Below are 23,388 nucleotides of genomic sequence, written 5' to 3'. Positions count from 1 at the left end.
AGTAGTGGCATCATCATGCTGTGGGGATGTTTTTCAACGGCAGGCATTGGGAGGCTAGTCAGGATCAAGGCAAACATGAACAGAGCAAAGTACAGAGAGATCCTTGATGAAAACCTGCTCCAGAGTGCTCAGGACCTCAGACTGGGGCGAAGGTTCACCTTCCAACAGGCAGCGACCTTAAGCACACAGCCAAGACAATGCAGGAGTGGCTTCGGAACAAGTCTCTGAATGCCCTTGAGTCGGCCAGCCTGGACTTGAACCCGATCGAACATCTCTGGAGAGACCTGAAAATAGCTGTGCAGCGACACTCCCCATCCAACCTGACAGAGCTTGAGAGGATCTGCAGAGAAGAATGGGAGAAACTCCCCAAATAGAGGTGTGCCAAGCTTGTAGTGTCATACTCAAGGAATACTTATGTAAATGTAATATTTCCGTTTTTTATTTTTAAATTAGCAAACATTTCTAAAGAACAGTTTTTGCTTTGTCATGAAGGGGTATTTTGTGTAGATTTATGAGGGGGAAAAAAACTATTTAATCCATTTCAGAATGAGGCTGTAACGTAGCAAAATGTGGAAAAAGTGAAGGAGCCTAAATACTTTCCAAATGCACTGTACAGTATGTGTGTATTGTCTTCAACACATGTACTATTTAAACTAGACATGTACTATATATACTAGACATGTACTATATGTACTATATATGTACAATATGAAATAGATATGTACTATATGAACAAGATACGTACTAGATATGTACTATGTACTAGATATGTACTATGTACTAGATATGTACTATATGTACTAGACATGTAGTATATGTGCTAGATATGCACTATATGTACTAGACATGTACTATATATACTAGACATGTACTATATGTACTAGATATATACTATATGTACTATATATGTACAATATGAAATAGATATGTACTATATGAACAAGATACGTACTAGATATGTACTATGTACTAGATATGTACTATATGTACTAGACATGAACTATATGTACTAGATATGTACTATATGTTCTAGATGTGTACTATGTACTAGATATGTACTATTGATAAGAGAATTATCTAATAAAGGTAAATTAATCAATAATCCATTATTAATTAGTAGTTATGTAGCATGGGTAATGAATAATTAAAGTACTGAATGTTAGTTCCATAAGGTCTAGTAGAGGCCCGGAAGGGAGAGAAATGTGTGTGTGTGATTAGTGGGCCTAAGGGAACCGTAGACATGTGTGTGTGTAGAGACAGGGAGTAGCCTTCAAGGTTCTCCTAATCTCGGGGGGAAAGGAACAGACAGCGCTGGATAGTGATTAACAGTGGTGGGAAGTCAAGGGAGAGATACTGTTCACCTACTGTTTGTGTGTATGTGTGTGCGTAGGTTATCTACTGTTGGTGTGGAGCTGTGTGCGTAAGCGGAGAGAGAGGATAAAATGAACATCTTTGTTAATGTTGGGCAGAACGTTCTCTGAATAAACCGTACGAACATTTTGCAGAAAGCTGAGTCCTTGCCTAATTATTAACCCCATTGTCTTACAAACCTTGGGAATTAGTCAAGGCTTATTGATTGTTAATTTTTATCATTGGATAGAAAAATTCCTTTGACAACTATATGAACTAGATATGTACAATATGAACAAGATATGTACTAGATATGTACTATGTACTAGATATGTACTATATGTACTAGATATGAACTATATGTACTATGTACTAGATATGTCCTATATGTAATAGATATGTACGATATGAACTATATGAAGTAGATATGTAATATATGAACTAGATATGTACTATGTACTAGATATGTACTATATGTACTAGACATGTACTACATGTACTAGATATGTACTATATGTTCTATATGTACTAGACATGTACTATATGTACTAGACATATACTACATGTACTAGATATGTACTACATGTACTAGATATGTACTATATGTACTAGATATGTACTAGACATGTACTATATGTACTGGACATGTACTATATGCACTAGATATGTACTATATGTTCTGTATGTACTAGACATGTACTATATGTACTAGATATATACTACATAGACTAGATATGTACTATATGTTCTATATGTACTTGATATATACTACATGTACTAGATATGTACTATATGTACTAGATATGTACTATATGTACTAGACAAGTACTATATGTACTGGACATGTACTATATGTACTGGACATGTACTACATGTACTAGATATGTACTACATGTACTAGATATGTACTATATGTACTAGATATGTACATGTCTAGTACATATCTAGTACATATAGTACATATCTAGTACATATGTACTGGACATGTACTGGACATGTACTATATGCACTGGACATGTACTGGACATGTACTATATGCACTAGATATGTACTATATGTTCTATATGTACTAGACATGTACTATATGTACTAGATATATACTACATGTACTAGATATGTACTATATGTTCTATATGTACTAGATATATACTACATGTACTAGATATGTACTATATGTTCTATATGTACTAGACATGTACTAGATATATACTACATGTACTGGATATGTACTATATGTAGTAGACATGTTCTATATGTACTAGATACATACTATATGTGCTTTATGTACTAGACATGTACTATATGTACTAGATATATACTACATGTACTAGATATGTACTATATGTTGTAGACATGTTCTATATGTTCTAGATATGTACTATATGTACTAGATACATACTATATGTTCTTTATGTACTAGACATGTACTATATGTACTAGATATATACTACATGTACTAGATATGTACTATATGTAGTAGACATGTTCTATATGTACTAGATATGTACTATATGTACTAGATATGTACTATATGTACTGGACATGTAGTATATGTAGAAGACATTGGACACTGCCTGTATGGTGACGATGGAACCTCACATGATGAGACAGAGAGATACTGTAGACGGGTTTAAACAACTAACACTACAGGACACATACACTGACATGTGTAATGGACATCTGAGAAGACAGAGAGAGGAGAAAGAGACGATTCAGAGTTCAACCTTGAACCAGACTGTCTGAATGACTAATACAACCTGCAGGCGACATGACTTTATATTCACCCCTACACACACACACACACACACACACACACACACACACACACACACACACACACACACACACACACACACACACACACACACACACACACACACACACACACACGCACACACACGCACACACACACACACACACACACACGACTTTATGTTCATCCCTTCAGCTATGTTAACTAGTCAGAGGAAAACAGTGTTGCTCTACATACGTAATGATGTAACTGCATGGAACCCCACATAGCTGTAGGGCAGCACTATACAGGAGATAGGGTCCCATTTGGGATGGACCCTAGGCTTCTATTCAGCTTGAGATCTCTCTCAGAATCTGTTCCTTCCCGCTTATATCTGTATACAACAATTCATGTTCCCTGGTGGTGTGGGGCTATACATTCATGTTCCCTGGTGGTGTGGGGCTATACATTCATGTTACCTGGTGATGTGGGGCTATACATTCATGTTACCTGGTGGTGTGGGGCTATACATTCATGTTCCCTGGTGGTGTGGGGCTATACATTCATGTTCCCTAGTGGTGTAGGGTTATACATTCATGTTCCCTGGTGGTGTGGGGCTATACATTCATGTTCCCTGGTGGTGTGGGGCTATACATTCATGTTACCTGGTGGTGTGGGGCTATAATTCATGTTACCTGGTGGTGTGGGGCTATACATTCATGTTCCCTGGTGGTGTGGGGCTATACATTCATGTTCCCTGGTGGTGTGGGGCTATACATTCATGTTCCCTGGTGGTGTGGGCTATACATTCATGTTCCCTGGTGGTGTGGGGCTATACATTCATGTTACCTGGTGGTGTGGGGCTATAATTCATGTTCCCTGGTGGTGTGGGGCTATACATTCATGTTCCCTGGCGGTGTGGGGCTATACATTCATGTTCCCTGGCGGTGTAGGGTTATACATTCATGTTCCCTGGTGGTGTGGGGCTATACATTCATGTTCCCTGGCGGTGTGGGTCTATACATTCATGTTCCCTGGCGGTGTGGGGCTATACATTCATGTTCCCTGGCGGTGTGGGGTTATACATTCATGTTACCTGGAGGTGTAGGGTCTATACATTCATGTTACCTGGAGGTGTGGGGCTATACATTCATGTTACCTGGTGGCGTGGGGCTATAATTCATCTTACCTGGTGGTGTGGGGCTATACATTCATGTTACCTGGTGGTGTGGGGCTATACATTCATGTTCCCTGGTGGTGTGGGGCTATACATTCATGTTACCTGGAGGTGTGGGGCTATACATTCATGTTACCTGGTGGTGTGGGGCTATAATTCATCTTACCTGGTGGTGTGGGGCTATACATTCATGTTACCTGGTGGTGTGGGGCTATAATTCATGTTACCTGGTGGTGTGGGGCTATACATTCATGTTACCTGGTGGTGTGGGGCTATACATTCATGTTACCTGGAGGTGTAGGGCTATACATTCATGTTACCTGGAGGTGTGGGGCTATACATTCATGTTACCTGGTGGTGTGGGGCTATACATTCATGTTCCCTGGTGGTGTGGGGCTATACATTCATGTTACCTGGAGGTGTAGGGCTATACATTCATGTTACCTGGAGGTGTGGGGCTATACATTCATGTTACCTGGTGGTGTGGGGCTATAATTCATGTTACCTGGTGGTGTGGGGCTATACATTCATGTTACCTGGTGGTGTGGGGCTATAATTCATGTTACCTGGTGGTGTGGGGCTATACATTCATGTTACCTGGAGGTGTGGGGCTATACATTCATGTTACCTGGTGGTGTGGGGCTATACATTCATGTTACCTGGTGGTGTGGGGCTATAATTCATGTTACCTGGTGGTGTGGGGCTATACATTCATGTTACCTGGTGGTGTGGGGCTATACATTCATGTTACCTGGTGGTGTGGGACTATAATTCATGTTACCTGGTGGTGTGGGGCTATACATTCATGTTACCTGGTGGTGTGGGGTTATACATTCATGTTACCTGGTGGTGTGGGGCTATACATTCATGTTACCTGGTGGTGTGGGGCTATAATTTATGTTACCTGGTGGTGTGGGGCTATACATTCATGTTACCTGGTGGTGTGGGGCTATACATTCATGTTACCTGGTGGTGTGGGGCTATACATTCACGTTACCTGGTGGTGTGGGGCTATACATTCACGTTACCTGGTGGTGTGGGGCTATAATTTATGTTACCTGGTGGTGTGGGGCTATACATTCATGTTACCTGGTGGTGTGGGGCTATACATTCACGTTACCTGGTGGTGTGGGGCTATACATTCACGTTACCTGGTGGTGTGGGGCTATACATTCACGTTACCTGGTGGTGTGGGGCTATACATTCACGTTACCTGGTGGTGTGGGGCTATACATTCACGTTACCTGGTGGTGTGGGGCTATACATTCATGTTACCTGGTGGTGTGGGGCTATACATTCATGTTACCTGGTGGTGTGGGGCTATACATTCATGTTACCTGGTGGTGTGGGGCTATACATTCATGTTACCTGGTGGTGTGGGGCTATACATTCATGTTACCTGGTGGTGTGGGGCTATACATTCACGTTACCTGGTGGTGTGGGGCTATACATTCACGTTACCTGGTGGTGTGGGGCTATACATTCACGTTACCTGGTGGTGTGGGGCTATAATTTATGTTACCTGGTGGTGTGGGGCTATACATTCATGTTACCTGGTGGTGTGGGGCTATACATTCACGTTACCTGGTGGTGTAGGTCTATACATTCACGTTACCTGGTGGTGTGGGGCTATACATTCACGTTACCTGGTGGTGTAGGTCTATACATTCATGTTACCTGGTGGTGTGGGGCTATACATTCACGTTACCTGGTGGTGTGGGGCTATACATTCACGTTACCTGGTGGTGTGGGGCTATACATTCATGTTCCCTGGTGGTGTGGGGCTATACATTCATGTTACCTGGTGGTGTGGGGCTATACATTCATGTTACCTGGTGGTGTGGGGCTATACATTCACGTTACCTGGTGGTGTGGGGCTATACATTCATGTTACCTGGTGGTGTGGGGCTATACATTCATGTTACCTGGTGGTGTGGGGCTATACATTCATGTTACCTGGTGGTGTGGGGCTATACATTCATGTTACCTGGTGGTGTAGGTCTATACATTCATGTTACCTGGTGGTGTAGGTCTATACATTCATGTTACCTGGTGGTGTAGGTCTATACATTCATGTTACCTGGTGGTGTGGGGCTATACATTCACGTTACCTGGTGGTGTGGGGCTATACATTCATGTTACCTGGTGGTGTGGGGCTATACATTCATGTTACCTGGTGGTGTGGGGCTATACATTCATGTTGTTCACAAACAACAGAGAGAAAAAAGCAGGTCCCTTGTCTCCCACTTACTTTAGAAAGGACCAAAACATAGTTCATAAGAAGAGGTGGGAGAGAGAGGAGATGGGTACTGAGGGGAGAGTAGACTAATGAACATTCAGAGAAAACAGGTGTTGGGGGGGGGGGGTACTGAGGGGAGAGTGGACTACTGAACATTCAAAGAAAACTGGTTTTTGGGGAGAACAAAGTCTTCTCATGCTTTGTTGATGTCAAAAAAGCTTTCGACCCAATTTGGCATGTCTGCTATACAAATTGATGGAAAGTGGTGTTGGGGGAAAAACAGACGACATTATAAAATCCATGTACACAAACAACAAGTGTGCGGTTAAAATGATCAAAAAACACATACATTTCTTCCCACAGGGCCGTGGGGTGAGACAGGGATGCAGCTTAAGCCCCACCCTCTTATATATCAACGAATTGGCGAGGGCACTAGAACAGTCTGCAGCACCCTGCTAGAATCTGAAGTCAAATGTCGACTGTTTGCTGATGATCTGGTGCTTCTGTCCCCAACCAAGGAGGGCCTACAGCAGCACCTAGATCTTCTGTACAGATTCTGTCAGACCTGGGCCCTGACAGTAAATCTCAGTAAGACCAAAATAATGGTGTTCCAAAATAGGTCCAGTCGCCAGGACCACAAATACAAATTCCATCTACACACCGTTGTCCTAGAGCACACAAAAAAACTATACATACCTCGGCCTAAACATCAGCACCACAGGTAACTTCCACAAAGCTGTGAACAAGCTGAGATACAAGGCAAGAAGGACCTTCTATGCCATCAAAAGGAACATAAAATTCAACATACCAATTAGGATCTGGCTAAAAATACTTGAATCAGTTATAGGACCCATTGCCTTTTATGGTGTGGCTCAGTTGGTAGAGCATGGTGTTTGCAACGCCAGGGTTGTGGGTTCGATTCCCACGGGGGACCAGTACGGATAAAAAAATTTATGAAATGTATGCATTCACTACTGTAAGTCGCTCTAGATAAGAGCGTCTGCTAAATGAGTAAAATGTAAATGTGATGGTTGTGGGGTCTGAGGTCTGCTCACTAACAAAGAATTCACAAAATGGGACAAACACCAAATTGAGACTCTGCATGCAGAGCAGAATAACGTTCAATTCTACAACCACCTAAAAGGAAGCGATTCCCAAACCTTCCATAACAAAGCCATCACCTACAGAGAGATGAACCTGGAGAAGAGTCCCCTAAGCAAGCTTGTCCTGGGGCTCTGTTCACAAGTCATGAGAAAACAAAAAGATAATTACTTGACACATTGGAAAGAATTAACAAAAAAACAGAGCAAACTAGAATGTTATTTGGCCCTAAACAGAGAGTACACAGTGGCAGAATACATGACCACTGTGACTGACACAAACTTAAGGAAAGCTTTGACTATGTACAGACTCTGTGAGCATAGCCTTGCTATTGAGAAAGGCCACCGTAGGCAGACCTGGCTCTCAAGAGAAGACAGGCTATGTGCACACTGCCCACAACATGAGGTGGAAACTGAGCTGCACTTCCTAACCTCCTGCCAAATGTAGGACCATATTAGAGACACATATTTCCCTCAGATTACACAGATCCACAAAGAATTTCAAAACAAACTCCCATATCTACTGGGTGAAATACCACAGTGTGACATCACAGCAGCAAGATTTGTGACCTGTTGCCACTAGAAAAGGGAAACCAGTGAAGAACAAACACCATTGTAAATACAACCCATATTTATGCTTATTTATTTTCCTTTTTGTAATTTAACCATTTGGTCATCGTTACAACACTGAATATATACATTATATGACATTTAAAATGTCTTTGTTCTTTTGGAACTTTTGTGAGTGTAATGTTTAGAGAACAGGCTGTCATTTGGGACACACATGGTGTTTATTTTCCGTTCATCAGAAAATAAATCTGTCCAGGATTAACCGTGGACGAGTAGTTTGCTCTCCACGCTGGCATTGGTTTGTTTAGGTAAACACAGCCAACTGTTTGACATGGGATCTCCATGGAAACCAGCGGGAGGAAATAGGAAGGAAGCATCACTGGGAATAGAAACAGAAACATAATCAGCTTAGACTAGCCACTTCCTGTTGGTTTAAAATTGACCTTGTCGTATCACTTCTCTGTGGATTTGTGTTAGTCTGATTGGTTGTTGCTGCTGCTTGGCACTGATGGGGTCTAGTGGGGTCTGGATGGAGCAGGGTGACCAGAACTATCCCCCTGATTATAGCCCCAGGACACCTCAGGGTTAGGAACCCCTGGACCAGTACTATTCCCCTGATTATAGCCCTGGACACCTCAGGGTTAGGAACCACTGGACCAGTACTATCCCCCTGATTATAGCCCCAGGACACCTCAGGGTTATGAACCCCTGGACCAGAACTATCCCCCTGATTATAGCCCCAGGACACCTCAGGGTTATGAACCCCTGGACCAGAACTATCCCCCTGATTATAGCCCCAGGACACCTCAGGGTTAGAAACCCCTGGACCAGAACTATCCCCCTGATTATAGCCCCAGGACACCTCAGGGTTAGAAACCCCTGGACCAGAACTATCCCCCTGATTATAGCCCCAGGACACCTCAGGGTTATGATCCCCTGGACCAGAACTATCCCCCTGATTATAGCCCCAGGACACCTCAGGGTTAGGAACCCCTGAACCAGAACTATCCCCCTGATTATAGCCCCAGGACACGTCTGGGTTATGAACCCATGTTGTCTCTATAGTAACTGGGTGTTATTCATGTTGTCTCTATGGTAACTGGGTGTTATTCATGTTGTCTCTATAGTAGTGGGTGTTATGTTGTCTCTATGGTAACTGGGTGTTATTCATGTTGTCTCTATGGTAACTGGGTGTTATTCATGTTTTCTCTATAGTAGTGGGTGTTATTCATGTTGTCTCTATGGTAACTGGGTGTTAGTCATGTTGTCTCTATAGTAGTGGGTGTTCTTCATGTTGTCTCCATAGTAACTGGGTGATCTTCATGTTGTCTCTATGGTAACTGGGTGATCTTCATGTTGTCTCTATGGTAACTGGGTGATCTTCATGTTGTCTCTATGGTAACTGGGTGTTCTTCATGTTGTCTCTATGGTAACTGGGTGTTCTTCATGTTGTCTCTATGGTAACTGGGTGTTCTTCATGTTGTCTCTATGGTAACTGGGTGTTCTTCATGTTGTCTCTATGGTAACTGGGTTTTCTTCATGTTGTCTCTATGGTAACTGGGTGTTCTTCATGTTGTCTCTATGGTAACTGGGTGTTATTCATGTTGTCTCTATGGTAACTGGGTTTTCTTCATGTTGTCTCTATGGTAACTGGGTGTTCTTCATGTTGTCTCTATGGTAGTGGGTGTTCTTCATGTTGTCTCTATGGTAACTGGGTGTTATTCATGTTGTCTCTATAGTAGTTGGTGTTCTTCATGTTGTCTCTATGGTAACTGGGTGATCTTCATATTGCCTCTATGGTAACTGGGTGTACTTCATGTTGTCTCTATGGTAACTGGGTGTTCTTCATGTTGTCTCTATAGTAGTGGGTGTTATTCATGTTATCTCTATGGTAACTGGGTGTTCTTCATGTTATCTCTATGGTAACTGGGTGTTCTTCATGTTATCTCTATGGTAACTGGTTGTGTTGTTAGTTTTTGTATGTACTGCATATGCATATCTTAACTTTACAAATTACGACTAAACTGAGTGTACAAAACATTAGGTACACCTGCTCTTTCCATGACATAGAGCGACCAGGTGAAAGCTATGATCCATTATTGATGTCACTTCTTAAATCCACTTCAGTGTAGATGAAGGGGAGGAGACAGGTTAAAGAAGGATTTTTAAGCCTTGCGACATGGATTGTGTATGTGTGCCGTTCAGGGGGTGAATGGGCAAGATAGAATATTGAAGTGCCTTTGAATGGGGTATGGTAGTAGGTGCCAGGCGCACCGGTTTGTGTCAAGAACTGCAACGCTACCGGGTTTTATCACACTCAACAGTTCCCTGTGTGTATCAAGAATGGTCCACCACCCAAAGGACATCCAGACAACTTGACACAACTGTGGGAAGCATCGGAGTCAACATGGGCCAGCGTCCCTGTGGAACGCTTGTAGAGTCCATGCCCCAACGAATTCAAGCTGTTCTGAGGGCAAAAGGGAAGGGTGGGAACTCAATATTAAGAAGCTGTTCTTAATATTTTGTGCACTCAGTGTGTATATGGACAGGGGGTTTTCAGCTGTCCCCATAGGCGAACCCTTTGAAAAACCCTTTTTGGTTCAAGGTTAAATCCTTTTGGGTTCTATGTAGGATCCTTTTCACAAAGGGTTCTACATGGAACCCAAAATAGTTCTACCTGGACCCAAAAAGGGTTCTTCTATGTGGACAGCCGAAGAACCCTTTCAGAACCCCTTTTCTCTAAGTGTGTAGTGTACAGTATATACCTATGTTGACGTTAGAAGTGATGACTGCATGTCTGTGTGTGTGTGAGGGATAAGGAGGAGTCAGTGTCCACTATACCGCTGCTATCATCATGATATTAACTGTTTCTACGAAAGGCTTTCGACGGAAGACATGGTCACTACACACTGTATCAAGCTGTCGTTTAAACTCACACCGATATTATTAGCAATACGTTAAAACTCCACATCTTGGTCCCATCTGTGAAGCCGTTTGTCCTGATTCTATGATGAATACCGCTGGGTGTGATGTGTGACTCTTTAAAAGGCATATAAAGATATTTAGTCCTAATGGAGTGAAAGACTGAGATGGAACCCAATGGGTCCCTCTATAGGGAACAGGGTGGAGCAGATGGGTCCCTCTATAGGGAACAGGGTGGAGCAGATGGGTCCCTCTATAGGGAACAGGGTGGAGCAGAGCCCAATGGGCCCCTCTATAGGGAACAGGGTGGAGCAGAACCCAATGGGCCCCTCTATAGGGAACAGGGTGGAGTAGAGCCCAATGGGTCCCTCTATAGGGAACAGGGTGGAGCAGATGGGTCCCTCTATAGGGAACAGGGTGGAGCAGAGCCCAATGGGTCCCTCTATAGGGAACAGGGTGGAGCAGAACCCAATGGGTCCCTCTATAGGGAACAGGGTGGAGCAGAGCCCAATGGGTCCCTCTATAGGGAACAGGGTGGAGCAGAACCCAATGGGGCCCTCTATAGGGAACAGGGTGGAGCAGAGCCCAATGGGTCCCTCTATAGGGAACAGGGTGGAGCAGATGGGTCCCTCTATAGGGAACAGGGTGGAGCAGATGGGTCCCTCTATAGGGAACAGGGTGGAGCAGATGGGTCCCTCTATAGGGAACAGGGTGGAGCAGATGGGTCCCTCTATAGGGAACAGGGTGGAGCAGATGGGTCCCTCTATAGGGAACAGGGTGGAGCAGATGGGTCCCTCTATAGGGAACAGGGTGGAGCAGATGGGTCCCTCTATAGGGAACAGGGTGGAGCAGATGGGTCCCTCTATAGGGAACATGATGCCACTTGGGACGTGACCTAGGTTGTTTGTTGTCTCTCTCTGTCTCCCATCGGGGAGGGAACAAAGAAGGTTATTAACAACAACAAAAAAAGGCATTCCATCAGATAGTTCAGTATTAAAAGATAATTCCCCTTCAACCATTTCCTCATTATAATGTTATCTCCCGTGGATGTGATGATGTGGATCTGAGCCAGGCTTTGTGTTGTCACGGAGACACATCAATCATTCTACTGCTCAACACACTTTAATAAACACTTCATGAAAGCAGCAGCTGAAATAAATTCAATTATCACTCTGATGTGGCACTAGGGAACTGTCTCTCTGGGGTGAGAAGAGTCAAGTCCCAGGGCCTGTTTTATAAATGTGGCACTAGGGAACTGTCTCTCTGGGGTGAGAAGAGTCAAGTCCCAGGGCCTGTTTTATAAATGTGGCACTAGGGAACTGTCTCTCTGGGGTGAGAAGAGTCAAGTCCCAGGGCCTGTTTTATAAATGTGGCACTAGGGAACTGTCTCTCTGGGGTGAGAAGAGTCAAGTCCCAGGGCCTGTTTTATAAATGTGGCACTAGGGAACTGTCTCTCTGGGGTGAGAAGAGTCAAGTCCCAGGGCCTGTTTTATAAATGTGGCCTCACATTCATAAATGTTATTGTTGCAACCAGTTGTTGTCGTTAAATCACTCTCCTCTTAGAGAGATACATGAAGCTAACCCTAATGAACCCAGCGGGGAAGTCCTGTCTCTGTTTCCTGGGGCGACAGGTGGCCTAGTGGTTAGAGTGTTGGACAAGGAACCGAAAGGTTGCAAGGTCAAATCCCCCGAGCTGACAAGGTAGATATCTGTCGTTCTGCCCCTGAACAAGGCAGTTAACCCACTGTTCCTAGGCCGGCATTGAAAATAAGAGTTTGTTCTTAACTGACTTGTTTAGTTAAATAAAGGTATAATAAAAACAAATGATGGCTGCGTCCCAAATGGAAAGCTATTACTGACACGCTCTGGTCAAAAGTAGTGTACTATATAGGGAGCAGACAGAGACAGACAACCTCTCCTCACCCCAGACAGAAAAGTGGAGACATTGTTAAAACAGGACACAAAGGAAGCAAGTGGACAGTATCATGACAGGGTCAAAGTGAGAGAGCAGTGCCATGTACTACAGCTGTAACAACCCCAGTACTGCACCACCTCTGGTCAGCTGACAGGAAACCATCTGTCTACAGGGTAACAGAGAGGACAGATCCCCCATACTGTAACCTCCTACCCCAGTACTGTACCACCTCTGGTCAGCTGACAGGAAATCATATGTCTACAGGGTAACAGAGGACAGATCCCCCATACTGTAACCTCCTAGTCAACCCCAGTACTGTACCACCTCTGGTCAGCTGACAGGAAACCATCTGTCTACAGGGTAACAGAGAGGACAGATCCTCCATACTGTAACCTCCTACCCCAGTACTGTACCACCTCTGGTCAGCTGACAGGAAACCATCTGTCTACAGGGTAACAGAGAGGACAGATCCCCCATACTGTAACCTCCTAGTCAACCCCAGTACTGCACCACCTCTGGTCAGCTGACAGGAAACCATCTGTCTACAGGGTAACAGAGAGGACAGATCCCCCATACTGTAACCTCCTAGTCAACCACAGAGTTGATGTCTGAAACCCCTCTGTAAAATCCAGTGGAAACCCCAAACTAATAGATAAACACCAGATAAATAAGGGAGATGAATGAACTGAACAGAGCCTAGCTGGGGAGAGGTATTCCCTCTGTGTGTGTCTATAGCAGCAAACAAACCCTGTGGGTTATAGTTAACCTCTTTCTGGCAGCTTGATTTCCCAATTTCTACCAGCCTTAGAGAGCAGAGAGGATCCCAATTTGACGGGTCACCCCACACATCCACACATGCCACTGGAGGCTGTGACAGACTGAATCCTTGTGCTCTCTCTGAGTTGACAGGGCTGACCTCTGGGGTGTAATAGGTCTCACACACACACACACACACACACACACACACACACACACACACAAATGAACGCTCGCACCCACAGACAGCCATCTGGGTTTTCATCTCTGTCGTAATAGAGCTAAATCACCTCTGTCATAATAGAGCTAAATCACCTCTGTCATAATAGAACTAAATCACCTCTGTCATCATAGAGCTAAATCACCTCTGTCATCATAGAGCTAAATCACCTCTGTCATAATAGAACTAAATCACCTCTGTCATCATAGAACTAAATCACCTCTGTCATAATAGAGCTAAATCACCTCTGTCATCATAGAGCTAAATCACCTCTGTCATAATAGAACTAAATCACCTCTGTCATAATAGAACTAAATCACCTCTGTCATAATAGAACTAAATCACCTCTGTCATCATAGAACTAAATCACCTCTGTCATAATAGAGCTAAATCACCTCTGTCATAATAGAACTAAATCACCTCTGTCATCATAGAGCTAAATCACCTCTGTCATAATAGAACTAAATCACCTCTGTCATAATAGAACTAAATCACCTCTGTCATAATAGAACTAAATCACCTCTGTCATCATAGAACTAAATCACCTCTGTCATAATATAACTAAATCACCTCTGTCATCATAGAGCTAAATCACCTCTGTCATAATAGAACTAAATCACCTCTGTCATAATAGAGCTAAATCACCTCTGTCATAATAGAACTAAATCACCTCTGTCATAATAGAACTAAATCACCTCTGTCATAATAGAACTAAATCACCTCTGTCATAATAGAACTAAATCACCTCTGTCATAATAGAGCTAAATCACCTCTGTCATAATAGAACTAAATCACCTCTGTCATAATAGAACTAAATCACCTCTGTCATAATAGAACTAAATCACCTCTGTCATAATAGAACTAAATCACCTCTGTCATCATAGAGCTAAATCACCTCTGTCATAATAGAGCTAAATCACCTCTGTCATCATAGAGCTAAATCACCTCTGTCATAATAGAGCTAAATCACCTCTGTCATCATAGAGCTAAATCACCTCTGTCATAATAGAGCTAAATCACCTCTGTCATAATAGAACTAAATCACCTCTGTCATCATAGAGCTAAATCACCTCTGTCATAATAGAACTAAATCACCTCTGTCATCATAGAGCTAAATCACCTCTGTCATAATAGAACTAAATCACCTCTGTCATAATAGAGCTAAATCACCTCTGTCATAATAGAACTAAATCACCTCTGTCATAATAGAACTAAATCACCTCTGTCATCATAGAGCTAAATCACCTCTGTCATAATAGAACTAAATCAAATCTGTCATAATAGAGCTAAATCACCTCTGTCATAATAGAACTAGGGATTCCTGAGAGTGCATTCTGATGAAGATCATCAAAGGTACGTGAATATTTATAATGCTATTTATGATTTTAGATGACTCCAAAATGGCGGGTATCTGTATTGCTGGTTTGGTTTTCTGAGCGTTGTACTCAGATTATTGCAAAGTGTGCTTTCCCCGTGAAGCTTTTTTGAAATCTGTCACAGCGGTTGCATTAAGGAGATGTTTATCTATAATTCTTTGAATGACAGTTTAATATTTTATAAACGTTTATGATGAGTATTTTTGTAAATTGTTGTGCTCATTCACCGGAGGTTTTGGAGGCAAAATATTTTCTTAACGTCATGCGCCAATGTAAAATGGGGTTTTTGGTTATAAATATGAACTTTATCAAACAAAACATACATGTATTGTGTAACATTGAGTCCTAGGAGTGTCATCTGAAGAAGATCGTCAAAGGTTAGTGCTTAATTTTAGCTGTATTTCTGGTTTTTGTGACGCCTCTCCCGCTTGGAAAATGGCTGTGTGGTTTTTCTTGTTGATGCTCTGTCCTAACATAATCTAACTTTATGCTTTCGCCGTAAAGCCTTTTTGAAATCGGACAATGTGGTTGCATTAAGGACAAGTGTATCTTTAAAATGGTGTAAAATAGTTGTATGTTTGAGAAATTTGAATTATGAGATTCTGTTGTTTTGAATTTGCCGCCCTGATATTTCACTGGCTGTGTCCCGCAGGTGGGACGCTAGCATCCCACGTTGCACATAGAAGTGAAATGTTTTCAAGTTCCAAGTTATATTAGCAACGGTCATCAAAATTGTTAAAACGTTTTTTTTAAAAACAATTCTAATAAATTCAACAATTGGACAATGGAGGAAGGTACTCTAAAAGTTTAGAATGGTTTTTTAAAGTGGTTGTTCCACTGGATATTATAAGGTGAATGCACCAATCTGTAAGTCGCTCTGGATAAGAGCGTCTGCTAAATGATTTAAATGTAAATGTAAATGTTTTTAATGCATCACATATTGACTGAATTATAGCAGTAAACATTTTACTGGCACGGACAAGCGCAGGGATTTTGGTGATCATTCAGATATTCAATGTATTGTCAAATGTCATCTCTGTCAAATGCACTCATACATACATTTTCTTGTTGTATCAGGAATTCATGTAAAAAATATTTTGCGTTAAAATAAAGAAAATGAAATGTGCCTCATTTGCATAAATACACCATGTGGGTGTGCATATATGAATACATTAACATAAAGGGGTGGAGTGTGGCTGCGACCACCAAACACTTGCTCTGTCTATACAGACTTATTCATTACTGTTGTTGTCACCTTCTGTTGCATAATTCAACAAGTACGTCAATATCAGGATACCCTCGGATTAAAAATCAACACTCTTGGCTCTAGATTACACCGATCTAAACATACTTTACATGATTACCCCTATCTAAACATACTTTACACGATTACCCCTATCTAAACATACTTTACACGATTACCCCTATCTAAACATACTTTACACGATTACCCCTATCTAAACATACTTTACACGATTACACCTATCTAAACATACTTTACACGATTACACCTATCGAAACATACTTTACATGATTACACCTATCTAAACATACTTTACATGATTACACCTATCTAAACATACTTTACATGATTACACCTATCGAAACATACTTTACATGATTACACCTATCGAAACATACTTTACATGATTACCCGTATCTAAACATACTTTACATTGGTTGATTACACCTATCTAAACATACTTTACACGATTAGACCTATCCCTGGAGATTATACTGTATCTTCTATCGGAGGCCATAGGGAATAGGGTGCAATTTGGGATGTAGCCCCTACTGTATCTTCAACCAGAGGCCATGGGGAATAGGGTGCCATTTGGGATGTAGACCCTACTGTATCTTCTACCAGAGGCCATAGGGAATAGGGTGCCATTTGAGATGTAGCCCCTACTGTATCTTCTACCAGAGGCCATAGGGAATAGGGTGCCATTTGAGATGTAGCCCCTACTGTATCTTCTACCAGAGGCCATAGGGAATAGGGTGCAATTTGGGATGTAGACCCTACTGTATCTTCTACCAGAGGCCATAGGGAATAGGGTGCCATTTGGGATGTAGACCCTACTGTATCTTCTACCAGAGACCATAGGGAATAGGGTGCCATTTGGGATGTAGCCCCTACTGTATCTTCTACCAGAGACCATAGGGAATAGGGTGCCATTTGGGATGTAGACCCTACTGTATCTTCTACCAGAGACCATAGGGAATAGGGTGCCATTTGGGATGTAGACCCTACTGTATTGTAGTACATCTCTGTTCAGTATAGTCATGTTATTCCACTGTCTGTGGCTAATCGTACAGGTTTCCTGTATCCCCATCTCATTCAGTCTGGTTACGGGTCTCTATGAAGACTACCTGCTTGCCGAGTCCAAATGGGTACGATCAGTTACACCTTCCAATGCATAGGCTACACACACTTCACACACACACACACACACACACACACACACACACACACACACACACACACACACACACACACACACACACACACACACACACACACACACACACGAAGGAGGCTGGCGGTGTCCTGGGAGTATCAGACAAAGATAGATTGAGTGATCCATCATGCACCTGTCTTCCTGTCTGCCACACAGATACACCTCACAAATCATATCTCTAGATCAGAGACCGCTCGACAATCTACTGCGCTCTCTCTGTCTGTCTGTCTGTCTGTCTGTCTTCCCCTCTATCCCCTCATCTCTCTTCCCCTCTATCCCCTCATCTCTCTCTCTAGCTTCCCCTCTATCCCTCATCTCTCTCTCTCTCTCTCGCTATCCCTCTCTCTCTCGCTATCCCTCTCTCGCTATCTCTCTCTCTCTCGCTATCTCTCTCTCTCTCGCTATCTCTCTCTCTCTCTCGCTATCTCTCTCTCTCTCGCTATCTCTCTCTCTCTCGCTATCTCTCTCTCTCGCTATCTCTCTCTCTCTCGCTATCTCTCTCGCTATCTCTCTCTCTCGCTATCTCTCTCGCTATCTCTCTCTCTCTCCCTCCTCCTGTGGTTCTGAATAAAACATGGAGGTTGTGCTCTGAGCCAGAAGGACAGCCCATGGAGAGAGAAGTGCCATCAGACACAGCGCAGTAGGAAACTGAGCTCAGCTTGAGCCAGACAGGAACCATCATGGAGGCATGAGGACCCCAGGCTGACAGGTTAGGACGGCTATGTGCCTGCGTGTAAACCAGGGTTCTGCTTGGGGCGTTTACTGCTGTGTTTATAGGGAAGGGGATAGCTTGTTGGCTGCAGGCGATGTCAGAGACTCAGTTACTTTTGGATTCATTGACACACTTGTAAAATCATCAGAGGTACTTTCAGGACACACAGCACAGGTTTCTCTAGGACTCAGAGCTGAGGTTAAAGGTCCAATGCACCCGTTTTAATCTCAATATCTTTTGGGTAACAATTAAGCACTTTACTGTGATTGTTTTAAATTAAAATTGTAAAAAAAAACAACAGAAATAGCTTTTTTAGCAAAGAGCAATTTCTTAAACAGGAATTCTGCTAGGACTGTCTGGGGGGGGGGGGGGGGGGGGGGGCTGAAGAGGCAGAGAGGTTTAGAACTCTCTTTCTTATTGGTCTATTCAATAATAACATCACCAGGCCAGGCCAAAACTCCATCCCACCAAAACAGGCTGAAACAGCTTTTTCACTTAAAAGGGCATTATCATCATTTTCACTATTTCACAGTATTATTCCAACCTCATAGTGTGCAAATATAATATATACAACACAGGAAAATGAAATTTTTGAATGACACTGGGCCTTTAAGTTACAAATCTAAGCACTTTGAACACAACACCCCAAAAAGACAGAAGCTGTTCCTCATACCTGGTACGCCTGGTGGAGTCTTCAGAAACTTTCCGTTGAAATGTTGAATCACCACGTCACACTTCTCTGTCGACTCCATCCTGAGGGGGAGGGGGGGGGGGCAGAGAGAGGGACAGAGAGGGACAGAGAGAGACAGAGAGAGAGGACAGAGAGAGACAGAGAGGGACAGAGAGGGACAGAGAGAGAGAGGGACAGAGAGAGGGACAGAGAGAGGGACAGAGAGAGGGACAGAGAGAGAGAGGGACAGAGAGAGGGACAGAGAGAGGGACAGAGAGAGGGACAGAGAGAGAGAGAGAGAGAGAGAGAGAGAGAGAGAGAGAGAGAGAGGGACAGAGAGAGCGACAGAGAGAGCGACAGAGCGAGGGGACAGAGCGAGGGACAGAGCGAGGGACAGAGCAAGGGACAGAGCAAGGGACAGAGCAAGGGACAGAGCAAGAGACAGAGCAAGGGACAGAGATAGATCATGATGAGAAAACAGAAAGATAATTACTTGACTCATTGGAAAGAATTAACAAAAAATCTGAAACTAGAATGCTATTTGGTCCTAAACAGAGAGTACACAGTGGCAGAATACCTGACCACTGTGACTGACCCAAACTTAAGGAAAGCTTTGACTATGTACAGACTCAGTGAGCATAGCCTTGCTATTGAGAAAGGCCGCTGTAGGCAGACCTGGCTCTCAAGAGAAGACAGTCTATATGCACACTGCCAACAACATGAGGTGGGATCTGAGCTGCACTTCCTAACCTCCTTCCCCAATGTATGACCATATTAGAGACACATATTTCCCTCAGATCACACAGACACAAATCCAATTTTGATAAACTCCCATATCTACTGTGTGAAATATCACAGTGTGACATCACAGCAGCAAGATTTGTGACCTGTTGTCACAAGAAAAGGTCAACCAGTGAAGAACAAACACCATTGTAAATACAACCCATATTTATGTTTATTTATTTTCCATTTTGTACTTTAACCACTTGCACATTGTTACAACACTGTATATAAATACATAATATGACATTTGTAATGTCTTTATTCTTTTGGAACTTTTGTGAGTGTAATATTTACTGTTCATTTTTATTGTTTATTTCACTTTTGTTTATCCATTTCACTTGCTATGGCAAAGTAAACATATGTTTCCCATGCCAAGAAAGCCGCTTAAATTGAGAGAGAGAGAGAGAGAGAGAGAGAGAGAGAGAGAGAGAGAGAGAGAGAGAGAGAGAGAGAGAGAGAGAGAGAGAGAGAGAGAGAGAGAGAAAGAGGGAAAGAGGGAAAGGGAAAGAGAGAGAAGAGAGTTTCAGTCAGGTCAAACACACTAACAGGCCTTTCCTGTGGGTTGCTTAAGGAAACAGAAGAGGAGGGAGAGAGGGAAGGAGGAGGAAAGGAAGAGAAGAGGATGGGGACTGGATGTTGTTTCCTTTGTCCATTGAAAGGCTCCATTCACCGCTCTGCTCTCTGCTCTACGACGCAGCTTCTTTGTGAGGGCCCGTTCATCTGTGTTCACCCAATCATGTCCGAAGGGCTAATTATCAGCTGAGCTTGGCTCAGGTAGTCAGAGGGTGATGCCAGAGAAATATTTCTCTAGTCGTTCTCTCAGGGAGTCAGCGGGTGATGCCAGAGAAATCTTTCTCTAGTCGTTCTCTCAGGGAGTCAGCGGGTGATGCCAGAGAAATCTTTCTCTAGTCGTTCTCTCAGGGGGTCAGAGGGTGATGCCAGAGAAATCTTTCTCTAGTCGTTCTCTCAGGGAGTCAGAGGGGTGATGCCAGAGAAATATTTCTCTAGTCGTTCTCTCAGGGAATCAGAGGGTGATGCCAGAGAAATATTTCTCTAGTCGTTCTCTCAGGGAATCAGAGGGTGATGCCAGAGAAATATTTCTCTAGTCGTTCTCTCAGGGAATCAGAGGGTGATGCCAGAGAAATATTTCTCTAGTCGTTCTCTCAGGGGGTCAGAGGGTGATGCCAGAGAAATATTTCTCTAGTCGTTCTCTCAGGGAGTCAGCGGGTGATGCCAGAGAAATATTTCTCTAGTCGTTCTCTCAGGGAATCAGAGGGTGATGCCAGAGAAATATTTCTCTAGTCGTTCTCTCAGGGAATCAGAGGGTGATGCCAGAGAAATCTTTCTCTAGTCGTTCTCTCCAGCCACTGACCCTGAATACAGAGAGGCCAGACCAGCAAAAGACACACCTGAATAAAGAGGCTTGGCTGGGTTTCTAATCGCTGGCACATTCCAGAGGCAGTGGTGTAAAAATACTTTCAAGTACTACTTAAGTAATTTTTTTTTTTGGGGGGGGGGGGGGTATCTATACTTTACTTTGCTATATATTTTTTGACAACTTTTACTTTTTCTCCACTACATTCCTAAAGAAAATAAGTACTTTTTACCTCCATACATTTTCCCCAGACACCCAAAAGTCCAATTCACAACCCTGGTCATCCCTAGTGCCTCTGATATGATGGCCTCAATACACACAAATGCTTCATTTGTAAATGATGTCTGAGTGTTGGAGTGCACCCTGGATATCAGGAAATTAAATTAAAAAACAAGAAAATGGTGCCGTTTGCTTAATAGAAGGAATTTTAAATGATTTATACCAGTTACTTTTACATTTGATACTTAAGAATATTGTAACAATTACATTTACTTTCGATATTTAAGTATATTTTAAACAAAATAATTTTTGGACTTTTACTCAAGTTGTATTTTACTGGGTGACTCATTTTGACTATTTTCTATGAAGGTATCTTTACTTTTACTCAAATATAACAATTGAGTAGTTTTTCCAGCAGTGTCCAGAGGGAACTGAGAAGGACTCTCCATAAGGGGACAGTCAGGGGGACTAAGGTCACAGGAACAAGGTGAGGAGACTCTACATTCACTCCGGGGGCCTGATACAGAGTCCAGATGAAAACGCACAAAATTACAATTTGACAAATACATTTTAAATTGATGCCAATGGGATTTGAGGAAATTCAAGTTCAGCGTGCATATTTCAAATCAGAACATCACCCAGTGTGTGTATGTGTATGTTTCTGCATATATATGTGTGTGTGTGTGTGTGTGCGCATGTTTCAGCGTATGTGTGTGTGTGAGTGTGTGTGTGTGTGTACCTGGCGAAGCCGACTCCTCTGCTGACCCCGTTGGCGTCCCGTAGTACCCGTGTTGAGATGACGTGACTGAACGGTTTCAGCATGTTCTCCAGCTCCTGCTCATCCATGGATACAGGCAGGTTGGAGATGTACAGGTTAGTAGGGTCCTGTTCCTGTTGCTGTGGGGGGGAGATGGAGGGGGGGGGGGGAGAAGGAGGGAGAGAGGGAGAGAGAGAGAGAGATAGGGTTATCACTCATCCATGGATACAGGCAGGTTGGAGATGTACAGGTTAGTAGGGTCCTGTTCCTGTTGCTGTGGGGGGGGGGGGGGGGACATAGAGGGAGAGAGAGAGGGGAAGAGAGAGGGAGGGAGAGAGAAAGAGATAGAGAGGGAGAGAGAGGGAGAGAGAGAGGGAGAGAGGGACAGACGGAGGGAGAGAGAGAGAGAAAAAGAGGGAGAGGGAGAGGGACAGAGAGAGAGCGAGATAGAGGGTTAGCACTAATCCATGGATACAGGCAGGTTGGAGATGTACAGGTTAGTAGGGGTCCTGCTCCTGTTGATGGGGGGGGGTACTGGACAGTACCACCAGGCGGCGCTCCACTGGGCAGTACCACCAGGCGGCGCTCCACTGGGCAGTACCACCAGGCGGCGCTCCACTGGGCAGTACCACCAGGCGGCGCTACACTGAACAGTAACACCAGGCGGCGCTCCACTGGGCAGTACCACCAGGCGGCGCTCCACTGGGCAGTACCACCAGCGTGATGGTGTTGCAGAGTAGCATCTCATCCCTGTCTCATGGGATCTGATCTGATACTGATGTCATTGGATTTCTAGCTGTTATTCCGCTGGCCATCCAACCAGCCTCACCAATGTCATGGCCAGTCTTACTACTTAGACAGGACAAGACAGGACAGACAGGACAGACAGATACACAGACAGGACAGACAGATACACAGACAGATACACAGATACACAGACAGATACACAGACAGACAGACAGATACACAGACAGACAGATACACAGACAGACAGACAGACAGACAGACTCCGAGTGACAGGTGAGAGGGGGACTGTGTATCCAGCAAAACTATTCC

The 23,388-nt window shown here is 43.5% G+C and overlaps 1 protein-coding gene across 1 annotated transcript in view; it reads right to left on the bottom strand.

Moving 5' to 3' along the window:
• The window catches only part of LOC123727355 (RNA-binding motif, single-stranded-interacting protein 3), a 74,813-nt gene extending 51,733 nt beyond the window's left edge, over positions 1-23,080 (bottom strand). The window contains exons 1-4 of the mRNA XM_082968527.1: positions 22,808-23,080; positions 22,562-22,606; positions 22,315-22,472; positions 19,202-19,281 (exon numbers count right to left, since the gene is read on the bottom strand). Coding sequence (XP_082824653.1) covers positions 19,202-19,281; positions 22,315-22,472; positions 22,562-22,606; positions 22,808-23,080 — 556 coding nt within the window. The remainder of the gene's footprint in view (positions 1-19,201; positions 19,282-22,314; positions 22,473-22,561; positions 22,607-22,807) is intronic.
• Between the last annotated feature and the right edge of the window lie 308 nt (positions 23,081-23,388).

Source organism: Salmo salar, chromosome 02, assembly GCF_965601325.2.
Source record: "Salmo salar chromosome 02, fSalSal1, whole genome shotgun sequence".
Lineage (NCBI taxonomy): Eukaryota > Metazoa > Chordata > Actinopteri > Salmoniformes > Salmonidae > Salmo > Salmo salar.
Note: the sequence above shows the minus strand (reverse complement) of the source record. Positions and strands in the feature narration are given on the sequence as shown.